This window comes from Bufo bufo, chromosome 1 (genome assembly GCF_905171765.1).
Source record: "Bufo bufo chromosome 1, aBufBuf1.1, whole genome shotgun sequence".
NCBI classification, from domain to species: Eukaryota; Metazoa; Chordata; class Amphibia; order Anura; family Bufonidae; genus Bufo; species Bufo bufo.
In genome coordinates this window covers 543,153,926-543,173,684 of record NC_053389.1, presented here as the reverse complement: position 1 = coordinate 543,173,684, position 19,759 = coordinate 543,153,926, and the positions used below count along the sequence as shown (strand labels likewise).

The following is a 19,759-nucleotide window of genomic DNA, read 5'->3' as shown; positions in this document are numbered from 1 at the left end:
CCATTTTAACCCATTTTTTCCACTAACAAAGCAAGGGTTAACAGCCAAACAAGACTGTATCTTTATTGCCCTGACTCTGCCGTTTACAGAAACACCCAATATGTGGCCGTAAACTACTGTACGGCCACACAGCGGGGCGTAGAGTGAAAGGTGCGCCGTTTGGTTTTTGGAGGGCTGATTTTTATGGACTGGTTTATTTACACCATGTCCCATTTGAAGCCCCCTGATGCACCCCTAGAGTAGAAACTCCCTAAAAGTGACCCCATCTAAGAAACTACACCCCTCAAGGTATTCAAAACTGATTTTACATACGTCGTTAACCCTTTAGGTGTTGCACAAGAGTTATTGGCAAATGGGGATGAAATTTGAGAATTTCATTTTTTTGTCTAAATTTCCATTTTAACCCATTTTTTCCACTAACAAAGCAAGGGTTAACAGCCAAACAAGACTGTATCTTTATTGCCCTGACTCTGCCGTTTACAGAAACACCCAATATGTGGCCGTAAACTACTGTACGGCCACACAGCGGGGCGTAGAGTGAAAGGTGCGCCGTTTGGTTTTTGGAGGGCTGATTTTTATGGACTGGTTTATTTACACCATGTCCCATTTGAAGCCCCCTGATGCACCCCTAGAGTAGAAACTCCCTAAAAGTGACCCCATCTAAGAAAGTACACCCCTCAAGGTATTCAAAACTGATTTTACATACGTCGTTAACCCTTTAGGTGTTGCACAAGAGTTATTGGCAAATGGGGATGAAATTTGAGAATTTCATTTTTTTGTCTAATTTTCCATTTTAACCCATTTTTTCCACTAACAAAGCAAGGGTTAACAGCCAAACAAGACTGTATCTTTATTGCCCTGACTCTGCCGTTTACAGAAACACCCAATATGTGGGCGTAAACTACTGTACGGCCACACAGCGGGGCGTAGAGTGAAAGGTGCGCCGTTTGGTTTTTGGAGGGCTGATTTTTATGGACCGGTTTATTTACACCGTGTCCTGTTTCAACCCCCCTGATGCCCCCCTGAAGTAGAAACTCCCTAAAAGTGACCCCATCTAAGAAAGTACACCCCTCAAGGTATTCAAAACTGATTTTATATACGTCGTTAACCCTTTAGGTGTTGCACAAGAGTTATTGGCAAATGGGGATGAAATTTGAGAATTTCATTTTTTTGTCTAATTTTCCATTTTAACCCATTTTTTCCACTAACAAAGCAAGGGTTAACAGCCAAACAAGACTGTATCTTTATTGCCCTGACTCTGCCGTTTACAGAAACACCCAATATGTGGCCGTAAACTACTGTACGGCCACACAGCGGGGCGTAGAGTGAAAGGTGCGCCGTTTGGTTTTTGGAGGGCTGATTTTTATGGACCGGTTTATTTACACCGTGTCCTGTTTCAACCCCCCTGATGCCCCCCTGGAGTAGAAACTCCCTAAAAGTGACCCCATCTAAGAAAGTACACCCCTCAAGGTATTCAAAACTGATTTTACATACGTCGTTAACCCTTTAGGTGTTGCACAAGAGTTATTGGCAAATGGGGATGAAATTTGAGAATTTCATTTTTTTGTCAAATTTTCCATTTTAACCCATTTTTTCCACTAACAAAGCAAGGGTTAACAGCCAAACAAGACTGTATCTTTATTGCCCTGACTCTGCCGTTTACAGAAACACCCAATATGTGGGCGTAAACTACTGTACGGCCACACAGCAGGGCGTAGAGTGAAAGGTGCGCCGTTTGGTTTTTGGAGGGCTGATTTTTATGGACCGGTTTATTTACACCGTGTCCTGTTTCAACCCCCCTGATGCCCCCCTGGAGTAGAAACTCCCTAAAAGTGACCCCATTTTGGAAACTAGGGGATAAGGTGGCATTTTTTGGGGGACTATTTTTAGGGTACATATGATTTTTGGTTGCTCTATATTACATTTTTGTGAGGCAAGGTTACCAAAAATTGAAATTCTGAAATTTCATCTCCATTTGCCATTAACTGTTGAGGAACACCTAAAGGGTTAATAAAGTTTGTATAATCAGTTTTGAATACCTTGAGGGGTGTAGTTTCTTAGATGGGGTCACTTTTAGGGAGTTTTTACTCTAGGGGGGCATCAGGGGGTCTTCAAAAGGGACATGGTGTCAATAAAAAAGGCCATCAAAATCGGCCTTCCAGAAACCATGTCGGTCCTTTCCTTTTGCGGCCTCCCTTTTACTGATACAGCAGTTTACGACCACAAATGTGGCATTTCTGTAAACTGCAGTATCAGGGTAATAAATTTTAACTTTTGTTTGGTTGTTAACCCTCGTTTTGTTACCGGAAAAAACGGATTGAAATGGAAAAGTGCCAAAAATTGCGTTTTTGGCACCGTTTTTTTTATTTTTTTTAACCGTGTTAATCTGGGGGGTTAGGTCATGGGATATTTTTATAGAGGAGATTCTTACGGACGCGGCGATACCTAATAAGTCTACTTTTTTTTACAATTATTTAGGTTTTTGACTATATTATCCTTTTTGATACAAAAAGAAAATTTTTGGATCTCTAAAGTCCAGGTGTCATTTTTTTATTTATTTTTTATCCGATTATCTTATGTGGGGGCTCATTTTTTGCAGGACGAGCGGACGGTTTTATTGGCACTATTTTGGGGGCTATATGACTTTTTTATCGCTTGCTATTAAATTTTTTGTTATGTTTGGTGACAAAAAATAATCGTTTTTTGCACTTTTTTTTTTTTTTTTTTTGACCGTGTTAATCTGGGGGGTTGGATCATGGGGTATTTTTATAGAGGAGATTATTACCGACGCGGCAATACCTAACATGTCTACTTTTAATAAATTATTTTCATTTTTTTGGGTGTCTCAAGTCTGAGAACCAGTTTTTTTTTCCGATGTCAGTGCTAAATTGGGATATAAATTTAGTACTCCATGGAAGTGTGATACTCCCTGAAGCAACCAATAATGCAGAGGCCCGGATGATCGGGGCACGTGTCACATTGAGTAGTGGTGTCCTTCCGTATCCCCCTCCTGTGACACACTCTGCACCTTTTTTGGGTTCGTCCCTTCTTTCCAGTATGGGGGACCACACCTGGAAAGTGTTGGCCAGGGACGATCCGGGCACCTACAGTTCCCGAGGTACTCCGGCCTGCTCTTTCCCGGTCCGAAAAGATCAGGGCCATGAGGACTGCCTCATAGAACTGCAGGAATGTCCCTGTGCTGCCAGCGCTTCGGGATAGTACAAAAGAGTTGTACATGGCAACCTGCACCAAGTAGACCGCAACTTTTTTGTACCATGTCCGGGTTTTGCGCATGGCGTTATATGGCTTGAGGACTTGATCCGAGAGATCAACTCCTCCCATATACCGATTGTAGGCGACGATACAATCGGGCTTGAGGACCGTTGCCGCGGTACCTCGCACAGGGACAGGGGTGATGCCGTTACCATGAATTGTGGACAGCATAAGGACATCCCTCTTGTCCTTATACCTGACCAGCAACAGGTTTCCAGTGGTAAGGGCACGGGTCTCACCCCTGGGGATAGGTACCTGGAGGGGGAGGGCAGGGAGGCCGCGTTGATTTTTCCGCACGGTCCCACAAGCGAACGTGGATCTGGCGGCAAGGGACTGGAACAAGGGGATACTGGTATAAAAGTTATCCACGTACAGGTGGTAACCCTTATCCAGCAGTGGGTACATAAGGTCCCACACAAGTTTCCCGGTAACACCCAGAGTGGGGGGACATTCTGGTGGTTGAATCCGGGAATCTCGCCCCTCGTATATACGAAATTTGTAAGTGTACCCTGAGGTACTCTCACAAATTTTGTATAGCTTTACGCCATACCTCGCCCGCTTGGAGGGCACATACTGGCGGAAAATGAGTCTCCCCTTGAACGCAATGAGAGACTCATCAACTGCGACCTCCCTTCCAGGTACATAGGCCTCCATGAATTTGGCCCCAAAGTGATCGATGACCGGCCGTATCTTATACAGACGGTCATGGGCAGGATCACCTCGGGGTGGACATGCTGCATTATCGGAATAATGCAGACATTTCCGGATGGCCTCAAACCGGGAGCGTGTCATGGCTGTACTGTAAAGTGGGGTCTGGTATAGGACGTCCCCACTCCAGTACAGCCTGACACTGGGTTTCTTGACCAGGCCCATATGCAGCACGAGGCCCCAAAATGTCCTCATTTCGGCTGCACTGACCGGCGTCCAGCCACCGGGCCTGGCCAAAAAGGAGCCCGGGTGTTGAGCGACGAACTGTTGGGCGTACAGATTCGTCTGCTCCACCATCAGATTTACCAGTGGGTCACTGAAAAAATGACAAAAAAAGTCATATTCAGTGTAGCCCACTGTGGAAATCTGGATTCCTGATTGGCCTACAAAATCAGGAATCACAGGCTCGTATCGCTCTGGGCTACACCAGACAAGTTCACCGGCAGGGGGCTCCGGTGGATTTAACTGGTGGGCCGGGAAACCAGTACGAGCCCCAGAGCTACTCGTACCAGGCTGGGCCACAGGGTCCCTAACATGGCGGTCCCCTTGCTCCGCCTGGCGGCGTCTCCGCCGCCTTGGGGGCTCATCATCATCGCTAGATGATGAGGAGGACGCGGATGACAACAGGAATGTGGGGTCATCCTCATCCTCACTGGGACTCTCGGAGTCAGAGGCAAGCTGGGCGTATGCCTCCTCGGCCGAGAACGTCCGGCGGGCCATAGGGGAGTGTGTGTCTGCGTGTATATGTGCGTGTGTGTAACTCTTTATTTTGTGTGCGTGTGTGTGGGGGCACGGGTGTTCGCGGACTTAACCCTAAAACTAACAGAAAAAAAAAAAAAAACAACTAACTAAAAAAAGGCCAAAAAATGTGGAAAAAAAAATTCAAAACCGCTGATCAACCGTCCGAAGTTGATCAGCGGTGAGGTGTGCGATGCGCTAACAGCGGCCGGACACTAAGTGCCGGCCACAGTCAGCGTACACCAAAAAGGAAAAAAAAAAAGAAAAAAATGCACCCCAAAAAAGGTGGGGGGGGGGGGGCAGGGAGTGGGGGGGGAAGTGGCAGCACCCCTGGGGGGTCTAGGGTCACACAGCTGTGCTGTGGACCCCAGACACCCTAACTAGGGTGATGCAATAAAAGTTCACAAACTAACTTTCCCTTTTTTTTCCCTGCCTAAACCAAACTTTCCCTGTGCTGTCCCTATGTACCTGATGGGGGGTGCTGGGGCACAGATCGGGTCCTGGGGGCACAGATCGGGTCCTGGGGTGCTGGCAGAGACACGTGCAGGCAGCTCCTCTCTCCTCCGGCTCCGGAACACAAAAGGAGGAGGAGAGGAGCGCCTGCCTCTTTTGAATTTGCCGCCGGACCGCCCACAGACCAATCAGAAAGCGATCCTGAGTGGTGATGTCACCATCACCACTCAGGATCGCTGGATGGTGATTGGTGGAGTGAAATCACACCACCATCACCATCCTGTTCCGGGTTATCGGGTCTTCAGAGACCCGAATATCCCGGAAACGCAGAAAACCGCAGGTCTGAATTGACCTGCGGTTTTCTGCGATCGCCGACATGGGGGGGTCACAGGACCCCCCGACGCATTTGCCCCAGGTGCCTGCTCGATGATTTGAGCAGGCACCGGGTTCCGATCACCGCCGGCCGAGCGGCAGTGATCGGAACCATTCATGACGTACCGGTACGTCATGTGTCCTTAAGTACCAGGACATCATGACGTACCGGTACGTCATGTGTCCTTAAGAGGTTAAGATTGAAACTAAATTTGAGTTTTGTCTCTAGAATAAATATATTATTTTTCGCCTTCAATTAATAGGGGACAATACAAAAAATCACAGGGAAGCAGAAAATATAAAAAACGCATCGAAAACGCATATGCGGTTTTTTTCAAGTTTGATGCGTTTTTTTCAAGTTTGATGCGTTTTTATAAAATTCGATGCGTTTTTTATAAAATTCGATGCGTTTTTTGTACAATATACATTAGAGCACCTATATTTATACAACAATTGAAGAATCTAATATTGGGGAAATTTAAAACAAAGACTGACTGAAATATCTATGAATTATAGAGAGATCTAAAAGAAGGAAACATAATCCAAAGACATTTTTGAATTAGAATGTATTTTTAAATTTTATGTGTAATTTTATCATAACTTTTATTAATGTTCGTTTATCAATAAAGGTAAAATTGTCTATAGAGATATTTATAACAATATACATTGAAGATAGGATAAAGTACTATATATGAAGATTAAGAATCCATGCCGGGTATTTGGTGGGGTTTGAGATAGTGGAGTATATAAAGAAGAGGGTAGGAGCACTCGCATATAGCCACTGAGGAAGAGGGAGACCCCTCGAAACGCGTCTGGCTGGCCCTGCGAGTGACACACTATCCACCTGAACCCAAGGAAAGAGTTCCATAGATTATCGGCAAATCATCGGCTAACATAAGTCTCTGGATATCAGCAAAAGAAAAGCTGAGTTGAATTACCGCGAGAATACGCGATCCCTGCATGCTGCTTCCGGGAAGGTGACACGCACTGACATCACGTGGAACGCCGAGACCGGAGAGCTACAAGCGGGAAATTTGAAATCCTAAACAGCGGATCTCATATTGAGTGGTACAAAGGATTTAACTATTATCGGCAGCAGAAAATACACAGTGAGAAGCATTCTGAAAGGCAAGGTAAGAGGGTTTACAGTGAGGGGGACGCCCCATTCTTATAACCCGATTACTACCTATATTATCAAACTTGGAGTGCGGACTCTGTGTGCTGATACATATTTGTCACTTTGCTACAATAGCGCTATTATATATTGGACTGAACTTTATGTAGGGAAACTATTCAGTTGCTGCAACAATTCTATATGGACACAATTTTATATGGACACAGCTAGTTTATTTGTTTCACAATTTCATATGGACACAGCTAATATATTTGTTTCACCTTATTCACTTATATGAATTTTCACGTTATCATTATTACTTAATTTGTTTATATATTTATTTATTTATTTATGGCAGCAACCAATATTTGAACCTCATTGTCCATCACAGATAGACATATCTCAGTGTAATCAATTTAGAATCTATTTTATATGTTTTACAATTTTATGTGATACGATATTTTACTATATATTCTATAAATATTCTACTGTAGACATACCAGTTGGTGAGTGCCTGTTTTTATTTTTTACTTCTATTTATGCAATTGTAATATATTGTTTTATTGGATGATCAGGTGAAACATCCTAAAAACAGAGCACCTTGACCACACTAACAGACACGGGTGAGCCACGATATATTTGTAATTTTCAACATATGCAAACTGTTGTAATTCCTACACCGTTCACCTGATTTGAATGTAAATACCCTCAAATTAAAGCTGACAGTCTGCAGAGAAAGCACATCTTGTTTGTTTCATTTCAAATCCATTGTGGTTGTGTATAGAGCCAAAAATATTAGAATTGTGTCGATGTCCCAATATTTATGGACCTGAGTGTATCTGTTAGTGTTATAGCTCTCAATGTACAGCCTTAATATTATTTACCAGGATAACATCAAGATAAGTCAATTTATTGACTTCAGTTTATATCTCTAGATACAAAAAGAAAAAGAAGCCAAAGATACTGAATCTATTCCGAGGCTGTTATTTTTAGTAATTTAGTTGATCTGTTCACATTCCTAATGCTAAAGATGACCCTTATATATTCCTTCACACTACATGATTAGAAAACGCATGTATTTTCAATACATGAATTCCTATCATGAACTAAGTTACATAATAAAGTAAGATATATCAACCTTGAAGAGTGTGAGGAAATAAACCAAGTAGCGTGGACCGGAAAGGCAGCAATTTATAAATTCTCTCAATGAATGCAGCTATGGTAATTACCCTGAACTCCCTAGTTGCCAGGGAAGGCAGAGGAAACTGAAATCCCTTTAAATTAAAGTGCACTGAAAGAAAACAGATGAAATTTGGGAATACTGACAAAGCTGATAATTACTACAGTTCGAGATTTCTAAGATGTTGCTGCAATTATAAAGATAAAAATAAAACCAGCAATGTGTAATTTATCTGACATTGTATCATTACTGGTGACAACTGCAGAATGTGCCTTAGCTGTGAATGGCATTCCGTCATCATGTTCCAATAGCAACGCCACTAATGATTAGCAGGCGAGCGATAAGCTTCCTCCAATGCCTTGAGAATTACAATGACATGTTATATTCCCTACAATAACAGAAAGCATTGCTTTCACATGTATTGAAATAAACGTGAAGCACTAAAAACACACACCTATAACCCCCGCAATTACTGCAAATGCGAGGCAGTAGCATCGTTCCACACACTACATACGTAAGTCAGAGCAAAGTTAAAAGGGGATGTGCAGGATTAGAAAATCATATCCATTTTCTTTCCAAAACAACTTGTAGTCAGGCCTGGTGCTGTTTTTGAAAGAAAGCAATTATGTTTTCCTAAATGCTGTACAACCCCTTTAAAATGTGTTTGATCCCGAGGGGGGGGGCATTCATTCACTGTCCTTCATTATTACATGGCATCACATCAATCAACGTTTGAGAAGCAAGAGCGTTCAGGAAAAAAGTACAGACCAAACATCCATTCTATTGAGTTACAGTGGAAATCACATGCAAACTCTTTGACCCCCTTGTGGTTGCTGGGCAGATGAGTCTTAATACCGCTGATGGTACTATCGTGCAGTATGGAGCAGACGGACAAGTAGAGTGCATGTCCGCACCATTAGGATCTGATCTTCTGTCTGTTATCCAGACAGTCCTAACTGTGTACAGGTATAGGTTACTAGGATGATGTGCTCCCGGCAGAAGAAGATCCCCAAAATCTAATCTGCTTCTCCACGAAACATCACTCTACCCTTCACAGGTCCTTGACCATTTTCAGTGACAAATTATATCCTTAATAATGGAGGGTCACATTGTCTGCTTATTAAAATGTTCTTGCGACCTGTAACTAAATTAGCAGTGATTTAGGCTACTTTCACACTAGCGTTCGGGGTTCCGCTTGTGAGTTCCGTTTGAAGGCTCTCACAAGCGGCCCCGAACGGATCCGTCCAGCCCTAATGCATTCTGAGTGGACGCGGATCCGCTCACAATGCATCAGTCTGGCAGCGTTCAGCCTCCGCTCCGCTTAGCATGCGGACACCGGGGCGCTGCTTGCAGCGTTCGGGTGTCCGCCTGGCCGTGCGGAGGCAAACGGATCCGTCCAGACGTACAATGTAAGTCAATGGGGACGGATCCGTTTAAAGTTGACACATGAATGGCTCAATTTTCAAACGGATCCGTCCCCCATTGACTTTCAATGTAAAGTCTGGACGGATCCGTCTGAACAACTTTCACACTTAGAATTCTTTCAGAACTATAATGCAGACGGATCCGTTCTGAACGGATCCAAACGTCTCCCTTATAGGAGAGGATCCGTCTGTGCAGACACCAGACGGATCCTCTCTGAAAGTAGCCTAAGTACTTAATCGGCAGATAATCGCTAACAAGCGTTTGTGGGAACGCTCATTAGCAATGATCTGCCTGTGTAAAAGGTGCCACTGATTACCTGATGAACGAACTATACATTCCTTCATCGGGCGGTCACAATTTTCATGCGGCCACAAAAATCATTGTTTGCCAGCAGCAGATCATGCCGTCTTATCACGCTATGCTGCTGGCAAATCAGGATTCTGTACGGGGACGAGCAATGGCATTAGCGATCACTCCTTCCTTACTGTGGAGGAGATAGCTGCATGTAAACGCTTCCTTCCCGAAAATAATAATCTAAATCTTAGCAATGTAATACAGCCCTTAAATTCAGGCCTGTCGCCATGCACCATCCATTCTAAGTCTACTATAAGTAAGCATCAGATCGATGGCTGTTGTCAGTCTGAAATTTGTGGAGAGGCATAGTTATCTGCACTTGATGTGTAGGCCATTCCACCAGAGACCTCTGGCTTACTAATTGGTAAGGTCTACACACATCTCATGCAGGTATTAAATACTTTTTTAGCTAACAGTTTAACATGACATTCTTCCACGCAAGATGGAAGGAAACCATGGATGAATAGTAGAAGACAGATTTTACTTACCTATGACCTCTGTAGATATGGAGGCAAGGCTGAACAAAGGAGCTACTTTCGTCTCATATATTTGTTTTCCTTTCTTCTTTCCACCGTATGGGTTTATATAGACTAGTAAACGCTTAGGTCTCCATGCTATTGAGACAAGAAGAAAACATTCTTTCTGAAACAGACAGTAAAGCCAGAAGTGGCCATCAAAACATTCCTTAACTATAGAGAAGTGCTACGTCCATTAGATTTTTCTCCGCGTAGAGTATGTTAGATAATACCTGGAACATCTTGTCCCTCCTTACTTTATTTACATTTTTAGCCTCTTTGGGCATTCAGAATCCTCGACTGAGATGTCAAATGAGAGTAATGATGCAGCTATAGATCTTGCAGGAAGAAGGACAGAATGTATTATTGATGGTAATCAACAAAGCAGGAAGACTGCTCTAAGGTAGAAGTACCCTTGTTTTCAATGACATTATCTTCCAGGATAATTGAGAAGATTTATAAAAAGTATTCTTCAAACTAAACTTACTTTACCACATTTTACCTAACATTTCTTTAGCCTGGTGCTATTATAAAGCCTTTTCTAGAATGAGCGCTATTGGTGGAATCTGGTAAAAGAAGCGGATGGCTTTCTGCTGAAGATTTAAAAAAGCAGCACTAGTGTGCTTGCACAAAATTAACTAATGTCAGATTTGAACGGTCTCTAGAATTTGCTGCCTAATGTTTCCAAGAACGTGGACGTGTCAGGCTACATCCATATTTTCATCCTGCGTCCATATTTTTTAGAGGATCGCATACAGACCCATTCATTTCTATGGGGCCCATAAACCACGGACAGTACACAGATGTCATGCATGTGTTACCCACACCCGTGCCACAATATATAGAACATGTCCTATTCTTCTCCATTTTGCGGACAAGAATAGGCATTTTTACAATGAGGCCTGTGAAAAGTGCGGGATGCACATGTACCGCATGCATATTTTGCAGATCTGCAATTTGCGGCCTGCGAAATGGATACGCTTGTGTGAATGTAGCCTCTTTCATCTCTATTGTAGCAATTCTAGATAGGACACATTAATCTTGCTAAGGTCTAAGCAAACACAATAAATCTAGTTCGTCATCTCCACCTAAAATACAAATATGGTGCAAGCAATTAAAAAAAATATATATATCTATTACTTACTCTGCTGTTTAAGTAGATCATTAAGTGCTTGTAACCAGTGGCAACACAAAAGTTCATCACTGCACCAGAATGTCACGGCTTTGCACCGCCAGCGGTGCTTCTTCATTCTCTGCACATAGTGCACTAAAGGAAAGTTAAATGCACATCTAAATAAAATGCTTTATCAGAGTAACATGTATAACTAATTAATGTAATTTAATAAACTACTTTGCCTACATTAGGCCCCTTAAAGGCTATGGACACCTTTGTGCACTAAAAATCAACCCCATATCTTACCGTAATGCAGCACATAATAGATATTACTGTGGATAACGTTAGTGCAGCGATCTACAGTCAGAACCATGGCGTTATAAGCAGGATATAGATCTCATTACTGACGCTCTCACTAGCTGCACTCTCTTCTGAATACAGTATTGTGTGCAGGCCGTACAGTGAGCGGTCACTTGTCCCACACAGATTAGTACAGTGTGACGACACAATGCCATGTATACATATAGGTACACAATGGGGGAGTTATCAAAACTGGTGTAAAGTAGAACTGGCTTAGTTGCCCATGGCAACCAACCAAATTCCTCATTTCATTTTCCAATAAAGCTGTGAAAAATGAAAAGGTGGAATCTGATTGGCTGCTATGGGCAACTAAGACAGTTCTACTTTACACCAGTTTGATAATGAAGTAGGAGCTCGACTGACTGACCGACATCACGCGCCCGCCAGAGCGCTGCATTCATAGAGTGAGTACTGTTTCAGGCGATTAGGCTAGTTTATCAAAGGAGAGTGATTGCTTTAGCATTAAAGAACTAGACTTTACATACAAAGAGACTGCTGTGCGCATGGCCTGGTGTAATACAGTGACTGCACTGTACCCAGCCGCGAGTTGCCAGCCTCCAGCCCCTCCTCCCACCCCGCATAACTGTAACTGATGTATCGCAGGCCGCGCTGTGCAGCATACCAGCCCGCAAAAATTCTATGTCAGCCATGTAAAAATGACACCATCGCTTTATAAGACGCACTGCCATTTTCCCCTCACTTTTGGGGGGAAAAAGTGGGTCTTATAAAGCGAAAAATACGAGAGATAGAGATGATCGAGATGATCGAGATGATTCCTGCAGTATATAAATCTTTTGCTAGAGGTAGTTGTGCATTGTGTGTGTGTGTAATATATATATATATATATATATATACAGTACAGACCAAAAGTTTGGACACACCTCATTCAAAGAGTTTTCTTTATTTTCATGACTATGAAGGCATCAAAACTATGAATTAACACATGTGGAATTATATACATAACAAACAAGTGTGAAACAACTGAAAATATGTCACATTCTAGGTTCTTCAAAGTAGCCACCTTTTGCTTTGATTACTGCTTTGCACACTCATGGCATTCTCTTGGTGAGCTTCAAGAGGTAGTCACCTGAAATGGTCTTCCAACAGTCTTGAAGGAGTTCCCAGAGATGCTTAGCACTTGTTGGCCGTTTTGCCTTCACTCTGTGGTCCAGCTCCCCCCAAACCATCTCGATTGGGTTCAGGTCCGGTGACTGTGGAGGCCAGGTCATCTGGCGCAGCACCCCATCACTCTCCTTCATAGTTAAATAGCCCTTACTTTCAAAGTTTTCCCAATTTTTCGGCTGACTGACTGACCTTCGTTTCTTACTGATGGCCACTCGTTTTTCTTTACTTAGCTGCTTTTTTCTTGCCATAATACTAATTCTAACAGTCTATTCAGTAGGACTATCAGCTGTGTATCCACCTGACTTCTCCTCAACGCCACTGATGGTCCCAACCCCCTTTATAAGGCAAGAAATCCCACTTATTAAACCTGACAGGGCACACCTGTGAAGGGAAAACCATTTCAGGGGACTACCTCTTGAAGCTCATCAAGAGAATGCCAAGAGTGTGCAAAGCAGTAATCAAAGCAAAAGGTAGCTACTTTGAAGAACCTAGAATATGACATATTTTCTGTTGTTTCACTCTTGTTTGTTATAGTCATGAAAATAAAGAAAACTCTTTGAATGAGAAGGTGTGTCCAAACTTTTGGTCTGTACTGTGTGTGTGTGTAATATATATATATATATATATATATATATATATATATATATATATATATATATATATATGAGAGAAAATTGGCAGCACCGAAAATGAAAATATGAAAATAAATGGGTGCTATGTCCTGGGGCATAGGCTGATAGCCCAAAATACTAATGGAAAAATGGACAGCACTCCAAAGGTAAAAATATAGAAAAATGTATTTACCCATGTGGAACAAAATAGCAGCAGCGACGTTTCGGCTCATCCATAGAGCCTTTCTCAAGCCTATGGATGAGCCGAAACATCGCTGCTGCTAATTTGTTCCACATGGGTACCGCATTTTTCGCCCCATAAGATACACTCCACTCCCCTCCCCCCCCCCCCCCCCCCCAAAAGAAAATGCCCCTGCGTCTTATGGGGAGAATGCTGCCATTTTACATCACAGTCTGCGACTGTGATGTATCAGCTGGACAGGGGAGGGAGGAGGGGCCAGTGTCATGCAAATGCGGCGGTGCGGTCACTGTACTCCGGCCCCACCGCTCACTCACTTCCTTAATGCCTAAACATTTTATAATAGCTTTCATTGAAGTTCCGATCCGATCCCCAGCCCCATCTGTACCCTACTAAATGTCCTGTAGCAGGCAGAGCAGAGCGGGCGGGCGGTCGTAACTCACTGACGTCACGTGCCTGCGCCGCCTACTTCATTCATAAAGTAGGCGGCGCAGGCACGTGACGTGAGTGAGTTCCGTCCGGCCGCCCGCCCTGCTCTGCCTGCTACAGGACATTTAGTAAGGTACAGATGGGACTGTGGATCGGAACTTCAATGAAAGCTATTATTATAAAATGTTTAGGCAATAAAGCAGTGAGTGAGCGGTGGGGCCGGAGTACAGTGACAGTACCGGCCCCTCCCACAGGTATATTAGGGCATATGTGGATGGCACTATTATGGGGTGGGGGATCTGTGGGTGACACATATATAGCAGTGCCATCCACAGATCACCCCCCCATAACAGTGTATTTCTGGAGTGTAATAATATTACAGGATATAGCAACTAGAAAGGGTCGTTGATCCAGGGAGATATTCTGATTGCCTGATTGGAGTCGGGAAGGAATTTTTTATTCCCCTAAAGTGAGGAAAACTGGCTTCTACCTCACAGGTTTTTTTTGCCTTCCTCTGGATCAACTTGCAGAATGACAGGCCGAACTGGATGGACAAATGTCTTTTTTCGGCCTTATGTACTATGTTACTATCCACAGATCAACCCCCCCCCCCATAACAGTGCCATCCACAGATCCACCCCAAAACAGTGCCATCCACAGATCCACCCCAAAACAGTGCCATCCACAGATCCCCCCCCTAACAGTGCCATCCACAGATTTCCCCCCCCCATAACAGTGCCATCCACAGATCCCCCCCATAACAGTGCCATCCACAGATCCCCTCCTATAACAGTGCCATCCACAGATCCCCTCCTATAACAGTGCCATCCACAGATCCCCTCCTATAACAGTGCCATCCACAGATCCCCTCCTATAACAGTGCCATCCACAGATCCCCCAAACCCACCAAAAGCACACCTTTTGGTTAAAAATATATTTTTTCTTATTTTCCTCCTCAAAAACCTAGGTGCGTCTTATGGGCGAAAAATACGGTAAATACATTTTTCTATATTTTTACCTTTGGAGTGCTATATATATATATATATATATATATATTTATTTATTACACACACAATGCACAACTACCTCTAGCAAAAGATTTATATACTGCAGGAATAATATATAAATAGAGATATAGATATTTCACTTTATAATTTTTTTACAATGTTCACCTGACAGAGTAGATAATGTGATATTTTTCTAGAGCAGGTCGTAACGATGCGGCGATACCTAATGTGCCTATTTTTTTATTTATACAATACAAACATTTTTGAAAAAAATCATGTTTTTGTGTTTCCATTTTCTGAAATCCACATTTTTTTCATTTTTTGGGCGATTGTCTTAGGTAGGGTCTCATTTTTTTGCGGGATGAGATGGTTTTAATTGGTACTACTTTGGGGCACATATGACTTTTTGATCGCTCAGTATTACACTTTTTTGATGTAAGATGATAAAAAAAATGGCTTGGCACGTTTTTTTTTTGTTTTTTTGTTTTTTTACGGCGTTCACCAAATGGGTTAGCACACGTGATATTTTTATAGAGCAGGTTGTTACGGACGCGACGATACCCAATATGTCTTTTTAAAATATATCTTGGTTTTGCACAATAAGAGCATTTTTGAAACAAAAAAATAATGCTTTAGTGTCTCCATTTTCTGAAAGCCATAGCTTTATTTTTTGGGCAATTCTCTTAGGTAAGGGCTCTTTTTTTGCAGGATGAGATGACGGTTTGATTGGTACTATTTTGGGGTACATATGACTATTTTGATCACTTTTTATAACATTTGTGAGAAGTGCGATGGGCAAAATTGCAATTCAATCATAGCGTTCACCGTTCGGTAAAGTACGTGATCCTTTTATAGATCAGGTCGTTATGGACGCGGTGATACCAAACATGTTAAGTGGGGGGGGGGGGGTTTTACACTTTTTTGACTCAGATCCACTTGGTTCTTGAAGATTCAGTGGGTCTGATGCCTCTACAATACACTGCAGTATACTGTATAGTGTACTGCAGTGTATAGTCATTCACAGTAAGCCTGATCAGGCTCAGCTATACCATGGCAATCCGGATGCCTGTGAAGGCGTCCGGTTGCCATGGTAACCATCGGGACGCTGCCACAGCAGTGAAGCAGCCCGATGGGGGGGGGAGGGAGCTCCCTCCCTCAGTTTACCCTTCAAGCATTGGGCCGCTGCCACAGCAGAGCAATGGCCCAAAGGTTATCCCTTCCATGCAGCGGTCCCTAAGGACCGCGGCATGTTACATAGTTAATACAGTTGAAAAAAAAAAGACATAAGTCCATCAAGTTCAACCAAAGGATAGGTGGGGATTTGAATTCCAGAAGGAATTGAGACTCAGATTTCTACACTTTTTCATAAGCATTAATGTTGTTTACTTTTAAGTAATCATCTAAACCCTTTTTAAAACTGTCCACTGTTCCTGCTGTGACCACATACTGAGGAGGTCTATTCCATAGATTCACAGTTTTTACAGTAAAGAAGCTTTGACGCTTCCGGAGACTGAACTTTTTCCTCTCCAATCGGAGGCAGTGCCCTCTTGTCTTTTGAGCACATTTTACATGGAACAGTTTTTTACCGTATTTTTTGTATGGTCCATTTATATATTTGTATAGGTTAATCATGTCTCTTATCAAGACAAAATAAATTCAATTCTTTTAATCTTTCTTCATAACCAACACCCTCCATGCCCCTTATAGCTGTATGGCGTCCTTTCTATGGACTGGTGCCCAGAACTGAACTGCATATTCCAGATGAGGCCACACCAATGCTTTGTAAAATGGTAGTATTACATCCCTGCCCCGCGAGTCCATGCCTCGTTTAATACATGAGAATATCCTGGTGGCCTTAGAAGCAGCGTTAAACGGCCAACATAGGTGCCAGCAAGCAGAGTGTCAGCTGTATGTTACAGCTAACACTCTGCCCCGCTGCTGCTCTGCAAACTTTGACTTGAAAGGGTGGGTGTTGCATCGCCGGCCAACCTGAAGACCTGAAGGGAGGGAGGGGGGGGGGGGGGTTCTTGTTGCCTCGCCAGCCACCCTGAAGAAAGGAAGGTGGGGGGGGGGGGGGGCACTTGTTGCAGCGCCAGCCATCCTGAAGAAAAGAGGGGGGCGGAGGGCTTATTGTAGCACCGGCCATCCAGAAGGGCTGAAGGGAGGGGGGGTGACGGCTTGTATGGAGGGGAGGACTGCCATCCTACACAGCAGGGGAAGGGGTGGCATCGAGCAGCTGCCACAGCAGAGCAGCGGCCCGATGGTTAGCCCAATTCATACTGCTGTCCCTAAGGACCATGGCATGGAAGGGGTTATCTCTGCAGATACAGCTGACAACAGAGGTCGCACTACATTTTTTCTAAAAGAGTAAAAATATTTCTAAATTTTGAGGAGTACGAATTTTGCGGTAATTAACATATATAATGCATAGGCCCACATAATGTTATAAGGCTGATATTTCTGCAGGGAAACCATTGCTAGTCTCCCATGCAGAAATAAACTGACAATTTTACATTTATCCAACATCATACACTAAACATAAGACCACTGCTGCCATACACAGCGCCCACCTGACGCTGCCATACACAGCGTCTAGTACAGTACGAACAGTAACCGTTCATCCAGCCTGTGCATCTTTCTGATACTAAGAACAGGTTTCTACCTGTAAACGCATGAGGTTTGCACATGTGTTTCCACTGCATGCCTTGGTAGTACTTCTCATCAATCTCAGCTTCTCCAACCGAAACAATCTCAGATATAGGGACAGTATGACCACCTGCAAAAAGGAAAAAGGAAATAGAATAAACTAAGGTCTTATAAAACATGACAATAACTGAGTACAAGCCTCTTGTATGGCATGTAGCCTAGTGCAGAAGGTATTCTGCTCTGTGGGAAAAGAGGTTTTGCACAAAAATGCTCAGAAAATGGCTTATGCGACTCAAAATACAGCACACTTTAATGTGACTGACATCTTACACTACTTGAAACAGCTTTTGTACATCTTGGCTCATAATGAAAAACATATTGATTTGTAGCGGGCGTGCCCAGCCATGAAGGACTGAGGACATGCTCTTGAGAGCTCCGCTGCATCCCTGGCGATTTTCTCCTAATATCTACCAGTCATGATGGGCAAAATGCTGACAAAGGCTTGAGCCTGACCATCGGCTCCCCTGGTATTCTCCCAAGACTATATCCCTCACTTCTTCGCCCGGCAATCTGCCTCTCCAGGCCAGGCTCTGCATGATCACGCCATGCGCTCCCAAGATGGCGCCAGCGCTCATACCCTGCGGCCTGAAGCGACTTGGAGTCCTTCCTTACAGGTGAACAGATGTCGCTCAGCATCAGTGCCCTCCTTACCTTTGCCTGCTGAGCGCCAGGTGCGGCTCTGCAGCCCTGACCGGATCTCTCCGTCACAGCCACAAACGCGCTCACCATGTGCGCTCCCCAACCTCACGTCCCTTCACCTGCCAGAACCTCCGCTGGCCTCGTTGGTACCACCACAACCTGCAGCACCACAGGTCAGTCCTCACTGCCTTCAGCAGCAGAGGCTCCCAGCCCTGCCACTCCAGTGGATTTTGCCCCTCTGCTCACCCTTTTTGGACCATAGGGCCCTCACATGCGGTGATAAATGCCTCAGATACCCTCTTATGATCAACCATCACTGTATACTGGTCCCTCCTCCCAGAGACAGCCTCTGGATCATCAGCAGCGGTCCCCTAGCCTGCCAGCTCATTATGTCCCCTCCTCTCTGATTGCACAAGACCCTTTTCTCCCACCGTCTCACTCCCCCGGACCTTCCTTGGCAGCATCCCCACACTGGTCCACTGGATCCTTATGGGATGGTTCCCATACACAGACATCTGGAGCAGCTCCATCTGGTCCCAAGACTACAATCGATTTTGCAGCCATACTCCCCAGGGGTCCCCTTTGCACTCCTCTTTGAGACCTTCCTCCTCCGCAGATTTATTTAATGAGGACTCTAGACAGCCAACTATGGCAGACTTCCGTACACTCATCTGCTCTCTACCCTCTAAAGCCGACCTGTCTAGTTTTGCTACCAACATCTTACAAGAATGCAAGCGGGAATTCTGTGAGGTCCGCTCTGAGCTGGCTGCAATTGACACAAGAGTCAACACTGTCACACAAGACCATGCAACCCTGTCTGCGACAGTCAAAGCCTTAAGACCCAAACTTACGATACACAACTTTGTCTTGCAACAACATCTAGATGATATAGGAAATCGCAGTCGCCGCAACAATATACGGATTAGAGGTCCCCCAGAGTCAGTAATGATGGCAGATCTAATGCCTACGATCGTGGGAATATTCAATAACATCTTGGGTCGCCCGCCACGTACCCACATAGAGATTGACAGAGCCCATTGAGCTCTCAGACCGCCTAGCCCAGATGGCTCCAGACTAAAGAAATATCTATTTTCTTTGGTTGGCTATTATTTTCATTTTCTCTCTTTTTTACCTACTATCACCCCTCCCTTTGCTCCTTTTGTTCTTCCCTCCCCCACAGATATGACATCACTCAGGATAGCGTCTTTCAACGCTGAAGGCCTCAACACCCCTGAAAAAGGACCCAAGTGCTTCACCATTTTCAAGGCGGAAGGGGGTGTGTCTGGCATCCGGCATCGGCACTACACGACTTGTCACTTTGCAAACAATCCAGTGAATAAGACAAAGGGGGACGCCATGGCAATCCACATAATCCTTGCCTCATCAGGTGCTGGGTTGTACTGTTGATGCTGGGGCCAGATACCTGATTCTCTTGCT

The 19,759-nt window shown here is 44.1% G+C and overlaps 1 protein-coding gene across 1 annotated transcript in view; it reads right to left on the bottom strand.

The window, feature by feature from the left end:
* Window positions 1–19,759, bottom strand: part of CERK (ceramide kinase) — a 147,846-nt gene that overhangs the window by 58,035 nt on the left and 70,052 nt on the right. Inside the window, exons 3-5 of the mRNA XM_040412243.1 lie at window positions 17,640–17,753; window positions 11,277–11,399; window positions 10,106–10,231 (exon numbers count right to left, since the gene is read on the bottom strand). Coding sequence (XP_040268177.1) covers window positions 10,106–10,231; window positions 11,277–11,399; window positions 17,640–17,753 — 363 coding nt within the window. The remainder of the gene's footprint in view (window positions 1–10,105; window positions 10,232–11,276; window positions 11,400–17,639; window positions 17,754–19,759) is intronic.